The sequence below is a fragment of the Pelodiscus sinensis genome, chromosome 19 (genome assembly GCF_052426305.1).
Source record: "Pelodiscus sinensis isolate ZL-2025 chromosome 19, ASM5242630v1, whole genome shotgun sequence".
In the NCBI taxonomy this organism is placed as follows: domain Eukaryota; kingdom Metazoa; phylum Chordata; order Testudines; family Trionychidae; genus Pelodiscus; species Pelodiscus sinensis.
The window spans coordinates 2,759,782-2,770,354 of NC_143070.1; the positions used below are offsets into that span (position 1 = coordinate 2,759,782).

The window sequence follows — 10,573 nt, forward strand, 5'->3', positions numbered from 1 at the left end:
TCCCAGCACAGCTACAGAATGGAAGAATTCAATGCTGACATGCCCAACCCAGAACCCCCCAGGCACACCCAAACTAGGTAAATACAACCTAGGAGGAGTTACAGGGGCAGAACAGATGGAGAAACTGTCCCCAGAGGCTACCTCTAGACAACAATCCATTTCACACATACAGAATGGGCAGTGACTATCTAGGAAGGAGTCCTGCGGAAAGGGAGTTAGTCAGAGCTCCCTCCGAGACTCTGTACTCCCTCTTATACCCGTCCCCTAGGCCAGAAACCCCTCCTGCACCCAAATACCCCTTTCCAAGGGGCAACAGAGAGCCTGGGGTCAGCTGGGGACTCCAGCTGACTCCGGGCTTTCACCGTGCTGCCACTTGGAAACACTGGGGTGGCTTTTCCAAGGGGCAATGCATGCGATTAATTGTGTGATTAATCACAATCTCTTTAAAATTATATGATTAACTGTGATTAGTTTTTTAAATCTCATGAGAGCCCTAGGAATAAGCTATTCAGGACGAGATAATCCAGAATAGCTTATTTCAAAATAGCACGTCTACATTACGAGGAAGCCTCAGAATGATTCCGAGGCAGGCTCCCCTAGCGTAGACACACTACCTAGACTTAGAGCCCCCATAGGCAATGGGCAGTAATTATTCTGACTGGCCCCGGGAAGGAGCTATTTGAAAATAGCAGCAGTGGAACATCCACACTACTGGTATTTCAAAATAGCCATGTGAGGAGAGACGTTATTCCTCGTGGAATGAGGCTTACAGAAGTAAGAATAAGCCGGCCGTTATTTCAAATTTATGTCAAAATAATTATGGTGTAGATGCTCGCATTGTTATTTTGGAACAATGGCCATTATTCTGAAATAATAATGCTCTCAAAGAGAGTTGTCCTCTCTCATGGCTCATTTGGAGAGCAAGTGATCAGTTTTTGAGTGCTTTTGACCCCAAACCAGACATTCGGCAACCTTAGCTGCTGGTTCATCATGCTGTTATGCTTCCCCAGGTACAGTTTCTCCAGCCCACTCGGCTAGCTGTTGCAAAGTCCCATTTAAAGTTCCCATTCATAAATCCCTTCAAATGTTTTGCAGCTTGTTAGATGTGTTGTCGCATTCCAGCCTAGACTGCAAAGTCGCTTCAAGACCTGCTGTGCTCCAGCAAGACGGAACAATAGCAGAAATCTCCCATTTCTGTTCCCCTTCCTTTAAAAAAATACTAGCACTGGAACCTTACTGTGTGTGGCTGAGCCAAATCCATGCGCTACTAAGCAAACAGTTACCTTTCTGATGAGTCCACTCTGTGGCCATGTGACTGTATAAACACATTCTGGGATTCCTTTTAATTTACCACTTCTTTCAACACAGGTTTATTCCATTAACTCGACAGCAAAAGACATTGATGGCCAGTGTTAGCCTGACTTCTTCACTTCTGTCACTTAAACTGAATGCAACTCCTTGTCTTTCCTCACAGATTGCTCCTAAGGTAAACCTGTCACTGAAGTGTGCAAAATCTCGCCCAAAGCTGTATCACTTCCTTTTATACACGTGGGAATGTTCATATTAGAGTCTGTCAGCTCCCCAGTTTACTGCAATATGTGGTGCCTTGCGTAATAGCAACATTTGATACTAGAAGACTTATCGGTAGGGTTGCCAGATGGTCTCCCAAAAATACTGAATACTGAACAATACTGAACACAGGCTAAAAAAATCCACTGACACAAACACACATGCTATGTTGAATACTTTATTATAAACAGACTTCTTCCTACACCATCTCTCTTGCATTGCGTTGTATTTTTAAAAAACTCAACAACCTGCACCATATATTTTGCATTGGCTTGTGCAGCTTTTACTGGCGCTGGGAGACTGTGATTGGGCAGAAGCCTGGTGGGGGCGAAAGGGGTGAGAAATAATCTTATTATCACCCACACACTAAGGGATCTTTGTAATTGATTGATTAATTCATCATCACAACTGTCTGAAATTAAAACTGCAACCCTCACCTTAAACATGTCAGCATCAGGCACGCAAATAGTCATTGAAACAAATAGTTGCTAATCCTATTTTTCCTTTGAAACTGTATGGTTGACTGGATAAACTGTAATACTGTGGCACTGAAAGACAACCACAGAAGTGTAACCTGATTGATTGCAAGGTAAAGAGATATTTATTCAAAATAGTTGTGGAGGCCACCTTCTTAACTCAAATGTCCACAAATTCTTGGGAGAAAAACTTTCTTTGCTAAAGATCAGTATGCTCCTTCCCTTCAATTAACTGCAGATAACGTTCCAGCTATATTTATACTGAGTGAGCTCCGATATGATTACCTGTAAAAACTGAGGCAGGCCTGACATGGGAAGGTATAAAACTTTGCTCATACTGAAGTCAGTTGCTAAGCCCCTGGTGACTTCCATTAAATCGAAATTTCATAATCGTGTTTTGTATTTCTCGAGGCAGACACAGAGGTGTGGCCAAAACCAGCCTTACGCTCACTTACAGTCATAACATAGATTTCTGCCATCCCACCTGTGATCTGCAGCCTACCCCAGTGCGAATCCACAGAGACACCAGGGGCAGCAGTGGAGTCAAGGCTGGATTCTGATCTCAGTGACCCTGGTGTAAATCTGGTGTAATTGGGGTCAGTCTCAGGCCCACTGAAACACCACATCCCTTCTGCCTTGGTTTATCTCAGCTCTAAAAATTCCTGCCCTTACCCTCCCTAAGCTTTTGAGCCACATGGTTTAGTTCCTCAGCCATTTTCTTTATTGCTTCTTTATCAGAGAACCCCAACCCCCCCTGCCCACCCTTTCCCGCTGCTAACAGCACTAACTGATTAATCTCCTCCAAAACTATGGTGGCAAATTCATAGTCTGAGGGATCATCGATGTATGTTTCTAGCGTGTCGACCTTCTCTGTGAGCATTCTCACAAATGGCATGTGTTTTTCTAGTTCATGCTTCTTTTCCTGCAGCACTTTTAAAAGCTTTCCTAGTTCATTGCTGGCTTCTTTAATTTTCTCCTGTCCAGCTGTGAAGTCCTCAATCTTCTCCTTAATTTCTGCCTTCTCTTTGTCACATGCATAGCCCTCCTTTTTATAGTCGGAGATATGCACTTGGTACTGGTCGATGGCTTTTTGCAGCTCCAGGCCGGCTTTCTGCGCAACCCACATGGAGACCTGACAGACGATGGTCACGATGCTAGCAGAGAGGAAAAGTGGCTGCGTATCGGTCACTTGGAGAGCTTCTTGGAAGAATTTCATCGAAACTATTTAGAAAAAGAAAAATGGGGGCACTGGTTAAACAAACATTTAAAACAATTATCCAACATTTTGACAAGTATCAGAGGGGTCGCTGTGTTAGTCTGAATCTGCATAAACAATGAGTAGTTCTGTGCTACCTTAGAGCCCCGGGTGGCCAACCTGTAGCTTATGAGTCGCATGCAGCTCATCTCCCCGAAAAGTGCAGCCCCCCAGAATGGCTCCCACCTCCTCTCTGGACCGCAACTCTCCTGTGCTCACCAGGGTTGCAACTGAAAATGGTGCCCAAGATGGCGGGCATCTATGAGAGCCTTATATGGATAAAAAGCCTATGCTTTTTTCTTAAAGGAGCAGCCTCTTTTTTCTTTTCTTTTTTTTTTCTCAATAAGTCTGGTGTGACTCTTCATATTTTTTCCATCACTGTTTTGGTTCTCTTTGTTAAATGGGTTGGCCACCCCTCTTATAGGCATATTGGAGTATCAGCTTTCATGGCAAAAGACCCACTTCATCAGATGCATGCCATTTTGATGCTCTATTGAGTTGATTGTGTTTGGTTCATAATATAACAAACACCAAATGCACCAGACCAAAAAAAATCATAAATAGCATTTGTGTTGCTGGATGGGATTTCCAGTTCTGTGGACTCACTTGCCTTTTTTCTCCCCCGGGCAGGTTCCTTGACCAGACAATATCATGGAAGATGTAGTTTGACCAAGGAGCCTGGCCCATACTGGAGAATGGGACCATGAGGCACCTGGACTACAGCACCAGTGAAGCACCTGTCCAGCCTTTCCAAATCGAAACGTTTCCGTTTTCAACAACTGATTGTTTTGATGAAAGCTCAGCACTTTCTGTGGAAAAATTTGACCTGAACAACTTTTTGGGTATGTTTTCATTTAAACTTCTCATAGAAACAAATGTGTGTGTGTGTGTTTGGGGAGGAGGGGTGTCACAGCTGTTACACTCCTGGGTGATAGAACTGGACTTTTCCCCTCATGCTCCACAGGATCTAAAGATCTCAGGTTTGACCCTGTGTTGAAAGCGGATTCCTTCTGAGCCCCCTGTCCCCCAGAGCAAAGCCAACCTGGGCACTGGCAGGGTGAGCTGCTGCCACCACCGAACCTCCCCCTGGTTTGCAGGATTCCCCGGGACACTCTGTACTCCTGTGCTCACCCCGGCAGCCTAGTGTAACCATCAGCACAAGCCCTGAGAGGAATCCTTTAAACTCACGGTCACAGGCTGGTGCTGTGGCAACGTAAGCAGAGGTGTAAGCTTCCACCGGACAGTGTTACCAAACCACATCCCAAGTCTGGGGAGAGGCTGAACCAGTTCCTCAGAGTGATGCCTCTGGCAGGTGTAAACACGGCCAATGGGCCATAACCTGTATGTGACCCCCCCACTTTTGGGGGAGGTTAGCCCTTCCCCCTTTTGCCTCAGGTCTGCCACCGCTGCCCAGGCTGCCAGCTCACTCCCCACAGCTGCAACAACCACCCTGGGCTGCTGGCCAGCCCGCCCCTAGCTATTCCCCGATCCTTGCTCTGGCTTGACCTGGAGGATTGCCAGCTTCCTAATTACACCCTTGGCCCACCCCTGTCCTGCCCCTTCTGCGAGGCTCCACCTCCACTCACATCATCCCGCCCCCCCCCACTCACGTGCTCATTTGCACCAGGTCAGGACAGGGGTTGGGATTTGGGAGAGGTTAAGGGCTTTGGCTGGGGGTAGTCTCTGGAGTAGGGCCAGGGAGGAGAGGTTTGGGGCGCAGGAGGGGGTTTTGGAAAGGGGATGAGACCAAAGGGCTGAGATTGTGGGAGGGGGCTTTGGGCTGACACAGGAGGTTGCAGTGTGGGAGTGGGTATAGTCCCAGGGCTGGAGGGACAGGCTCTGGGACAGGGGCAAAAATGAGAGGCTCAGGGAGGGGGATTCAGGTTGGGGACAAGGAGTTGGGGTTTGGGCTGTGGCTGCTGATGTGGGCTTCGGGGTGGGGCCGGGATGAGTGATTTGGGGTGCAGAAAAGGGCTCTGATCTGGAGCTGGGAGTTGGAAGAGGGTGAGGGGTGTGGACTCTGGCCTCACGGGGAGGCCTCAGGGATGAGGCAGAGGGTTGGGGCATGGGATGGGTCCAGGCAGTGCTCACATTGGGCTGCTCCCCACATATGGCAACATGGACCTCTGGCTGCCAGGCAAAGATATAGTCAAGTGACCCTACCCAGCCTCCACCCACACGTGGCACCCCTGCAGCTCCCAGTGGCTGCAGTTCTCAGCCAATGGGAGCTGTGTTGCTGGTATTCAGGCAGAGAGCAGATCCCTCATGGCTGTGCCTCCTCCTAGGAGCTGTAGGAACCGGTTGCTGCTTCTGGTCCCCTCAACCTCAGCCAAAGCCACTTCTCAGAGGGGGGAGAGAGCAAGAGAGACATCGCCAGGCACCCCTTGCCCTGCCCTGTCCCAGGAGGCACAAAGGGAGCAGCCAATGCACAAGTGCAGGTGGAGAGCAACTGGGCGTTGAATTGAACCCGGTTTGTTGTATGAAGTGTTAGTTGCATCTTCTCTGCTTTTTTCTTGTTGCTATTTCTGATTTTTACACCTCGTTGCCTGCAGTCACTGGAAACACTTCTCTTTGTAGCCAATCTGCTTGCTTTAGTGCTCTGTCTACACCTGGGTGCTTGAAACGGCGCAATTGGGCAACTCCGGTTTATCCAACCTGCTCCTAAATGTCTCCAGCAATTGAGTTTCCACAACCTCCCTTGGCAATTTATTGCCAATGTCAAGGGCTTGGCCCTGTATGGGGCTTGAACCATTGACTATGAAATTAAGAGTTTCACACGCTGCTAACTGAGCTAGCTAGATCCCTTTCAGCTCAGTCCACAGAGAACATGCGAGTTACAGCCCACAGCTAGGAAGATGGCCAATGGCAGGATGGATGCAGCAGGGGTGGGCAATCATTTTTTGAAGTGGCCCTCGGCTGCCCTGGAAGGGGCGGGGTATCAAGCAGAAGGGGCAGGGGTGTGGGGGTGGGGGAGTGGGTGAAGTTTTCCCCCTACCCAGGTACCTCCTAGGCAGCCCCGTTCCATCCCAGACTTTACACACTCCCCTTCTGACCCCAGGCCAATCAGGGCGTGGGGGCAGGGGAGTGCGTGACTTCTTCTCCCGCCCTGCCAGGAGTGAATGGCGCTTCTAATCACTGCACCCCTCTTGCAGGGCAGGGGTGGAGGGCGGAGGAAACTTTGTGCATTTTCCCCACCCCCAGGCCCTCAATGGTCACACTGCAGATCACGCTAAATCCTCCCGCTTGCAGGGCCAGATCCATCCCACGTAAGCCCCTTTCCTCACCCCGAGCTGCAGAGATCCCTCTGAGATAGCCCAAGGCTGGGTCGGGCTGGCACACCGTGGAGGAGACAGGCCTCGTGTCCAGTTTCCCACAACCTGAGCCAGCCAGTCCCCCTGTCCGGGGACCAGAGTGGAGCAAGCACCCTCTAGCTGGGACAGGCCCCAACCCCCAGTCCTCAACCAGAGCCAGGCAATCCCCCACCCTGGGACCACACTGGAAGCAGCAGCCAAGAAGAAATCCCCCCTGCCCCAGACCGCAGGGTAGTGGATCCACGGTGGAAGTCCAGGAGAGCTGTGGTCAGGTGGAGGGGCCCCGCAGGACTGGTAGAAGCAGCCGGCCAAGCCAGAGCCGGGAAGCAGAGAGACAGTCGAGGGGCGGGGAGAGACTCCGGGGCAGTGTGCACTAGGGAGGTACCAGTATAGTCGATTAACTGATAAGCAAAAGCTAATCTGTTAATATTGCAGATGACACATGTTCCTCTCCCCCCACCCAGTAAATGTTTTAGCCGGCTGGCCAGCAGCCCAACTCAGTCCTGGCTCGTGCTGGGTCTTGGATCTGCCCCTGCTGCAGCTCTGCATTTAAAGTGTATTAGGAGCCAGGTGGGCAGGCAGCCCGGCTCAGTTCTGGGTCACCCTGGATCTAGGAGCTCAGCCCCTCCCTAGACAAGGTTTACTGACACCCCACGCTGCTGTCTCTGTAAGAGAGGCCACTTCGCAGGGTGAAAGCCAGTCAGTATGCCAGGGGAGCTAGTTTTTAAACTGGCTCTCCTCCTGGTCCAGCTCCTGCCTGGCACCTCACGCTGCTGCCTCTGATACAGAGGCAGCAGCATGGAGTGGCAGGGGGCTCCTCTGGAGCTGGCTGCTGGCCCCATCCCTGGGGGCTGTAGAATAGTTGACTAAATGATATTCAGTTAATCAATATTTAACATCCCTTGTGTGTACTATCACCAGGGCAGGACTGCTGGAGGGGAAAGGGAGGCTGAGCAGTGAGTCAGGCAGCTGGATGCTTCGTGGATCCATGGGGCACAAACAGGGGCAGACTGGCCCGGCAGGATACTGGGAATTTCCTGGTGGGCTGTTGGCTGAAGGGCCGACTGTTGGCTGCTGAAGGAGGAAGGAGAAACCTGGCAGTAACCAGCCTCCTGGGTGTGGCTGCTGGAGTTCCGGCTTTGCACAGCCCTTTCTCCCTCTCTCCTCCCCACTCCAGAGGCACAGCAAAGGGGGGGAGGAAGTGGGGAGGGGCAGTTGCCCCTGCCCTCCTGGAACCACACTGGGAGAGAAGAGGGGGGCACTGCGTAGGGCTGGTGTGGGTCCGGGAGCTGCCAGCCGGCTAAGTGCTGCTCTCCAAACTGCAGCTGCCGGAATTCTGGCTCTGCATGAGGAAGGTGGGGATGGAACAAGTCATGTGTAAGGGCACAGAGGGGCATGAGGGGAATGGGGGCAGAGGGCGGTGAGGGGGTGGGCATCAGGGAAAAAGAGGGCAAAGGGGGCAGGGGCAGTAAGGGAAAGGGGAGGCACCAGGAGGGTGCAGGGCTAAGGGAAGGTGAAGGTGCCAGGGGATTCTGGGGGTGAAGCAGAAGAGCAGACACCTGCCGGGGAGGGACCAGCACCAGAGGAGAGAGGCAGGGCAGGTGTGTAGAGGGAGGTGTTAGGAGAGGGGATGAGGAGGGGTAGCTCACATGATCAGAGTGGGGCTACTGGAGGAGTGGGCACAGGGGGGAGAGAAGGGCTGGTGGAGGGGGGCAGGTCGCAGGAGGGCAGAGGGCAGTGAGAAGGGCAGGAGTCAGGACAGCAGAGGTGGATGAGGATGTGGGGGGCAGCAGGGGAGCTGATGGAGCAAGGGGAGGAGACATGGCAGCAGAGGGAAAAGGGAGAGATTTATAAGATATTTATTAATAACGTGGGTACCACAGTGGCACATCCGAACAAGCCCCATGAACTCAGTACTGGTGCACAACACAAAATTCATTCTGCTCATGGGAGGAAACTCTTCCCCCAGTCACTCCGCCCCCTCCCCCTCCGAGTTAATGTCACACACATTGGGTTAATGCAATTGCAGGATAGTTGCATGAGGGGGGTTTGGTGGGGGCCAAATTAATCCCTGTTGGTAGGAGGATGGTGGGAAAAGTCCTTAGAGAGGGGTCACATGACACCCTTTCCCTTCTGTCGCACAAAGAGAACTCTCAGAGGAGATTAGTGATGACACCAGAGCCACCCCCGTCCCTCGCCAGGAAGCCTGAGGGCGGCTCCAAAGCCCACCAGAGTCAACAGAAAGATCCCAATGGGCTTTGGATCGGGACCTTCCATGGGAGCCTGGTGTGTTGAACCTGGGGAGAACCAAGGCTGCCCAGCTGAGCCCACCCATTGGGGAAAGTCAGGACCCGTGTTAACCCCTTTGTACCCAGGCCTCCCACACGCCGGCTTCCCTCCCCAGCCCTTGACAACAGCCTTTTCCTGACAGCTGTGCCTGGCCGTTCCCTCCGGGGTCCACAGCACCAGGAACCCCCACTGGTGGGTGTGTGTTGTGCAGTCCCCTTACCCCCATGCATTGTCCACAGAGAATAAGTCTCCTGCACCCCACAACTAGGAAATATGGGTTCTAGCTCCCAAGGCAGCAGCTCGGGCTCTCAGCTCAAGAGGTGCCTGGTTCACCCCTGGGGCATCTGCCTGGTTCACCCCAGGTGGCCATCATGGAGGTGGCAGAGAGGGGGGACACATATGGCACGCTCACCCTTGTGGTCTGCTTGCCTCTGAGCTGTTAGCCAACATGACACTCTACCCCTCATATGACAAGGGTCTGCTGTACTGCTGCTTACCTAGAAGACTGTAAAGAGGCAGGAGCACCAGGGTGATGTTGGAAAGGGTTTTAAAACACTTCTCCTCCCTTCTCGCCTTCCTCAGCAGTGTCGTCAGCTCCTGCAGGTGGGTCTCAGCCACAGTCACCTTGTCTTGGATGCGAAAGTACGTCTGCTCACAGTTCTCCAATTGAATCTCCAGCTGAATGAGCTTCGTTGCCTTTTGCTTCTGCTCATCTGCCAGCTCTTTCGTTCTGATGTGCCCTTCCCCGATTCGGTCACTGACGGCACTCCTGTGGGCTTCTAACGCCTTCTCCGCAGCCTTCATTGTCTCCAAAGCATCTCTGCAGTGTCCCTTTATCTTCTCATGCTTGTCCGGGTCTGTCCCCTTGTGGGCCAGGCACTTGGCCAGAGACACCAGCGACGCCAGCCCCACGGAGACCTCACGTTCATAGCTGTCATCTTGTGAGACCTGTGCTGAAAAAGCCATCATGGGCCAGCCAGAGACAGGGAATGTACAGCCTACATGAGGGAGAGAACTGTCTTTACAATGGAGAAGAGGAAGGAGATGGAGAACTGTTTTCTCACCCTGTATCACAAGATTGCCCGCCTCGTGCGTCATGCAACAAGGACGGCCTATCAATGAGTAAGCTTGATATTTCACACAAAAAAAGGTATTGTGAAGGCAATTGGTTCCTTATGAGATTGTTCCCTTCCTGCACGCAGGGTATTCAGTGTGCTAGAAACCCAGGAAATGCAGAACAGAGGTAATTCTAAAGGAGGTAAGGGATAGGCCTAGTTTCTGAAAACTAATCCCTGAAGTAAGTCAGTTGTGCTCCACGAAAGTCAATGGAGTCAAGGTCATACCCATTGACCCTTCAGTAAATCCAATGATCGTATGGGATTTAATGGCATTTGGGGTGGATTTTAATTACTCCACTGACCTCTTAGGAGTGAAGTCCAGATTCTGATCTCTGCTACCCCTCACCAAAGGCTCTTAAATAAAGTGAATTGTTCTGGGATAGGAGGCAAAGTCCTCTCATGAACTGATAACTGGTTACAAGACAGGAAACAAAGGGTAGGAATAAATGGTCAGTTTTCAGACTGGAGAGAGGTAACTAGTGCAAGTGTCCATACTGAGACCAATCCTATTCAACGTATGTATAACTGATCTAGAGAAAGGGGTAAATAGTGAAG

General features: G+C 51.4%; 1 protein-coding gene across 1 annotated transcript; it reads right to left on the reverse strand.

The window, feature by feature from the left end:
- Positions 1-1,852: 1,852 nt before the first annotated feature.
- LOC102453049 (uncharacterized) lies at positions 1,853-10,156 on the reverse strand. Its single transcript, XM_089771460.1, has 3 exons — positions 9,398-10,156; positions 2,718-3,266; positions 1,853-1,887 (listed from the first exon to the last, which is right to left on the reverse strand). The coding sequence occupies exons 1-3, from the start codon at positions 9,996-9,998 to the stop codon at positions 1,853-1,855; spliced, it is 1,185 nt and encodes a 394-aa protein (XP_089627586.1). The 5' UTR covers positions 9,999-10,156.
- Positions 10,157-10,573: the final 417 nt, after the last annotated feature.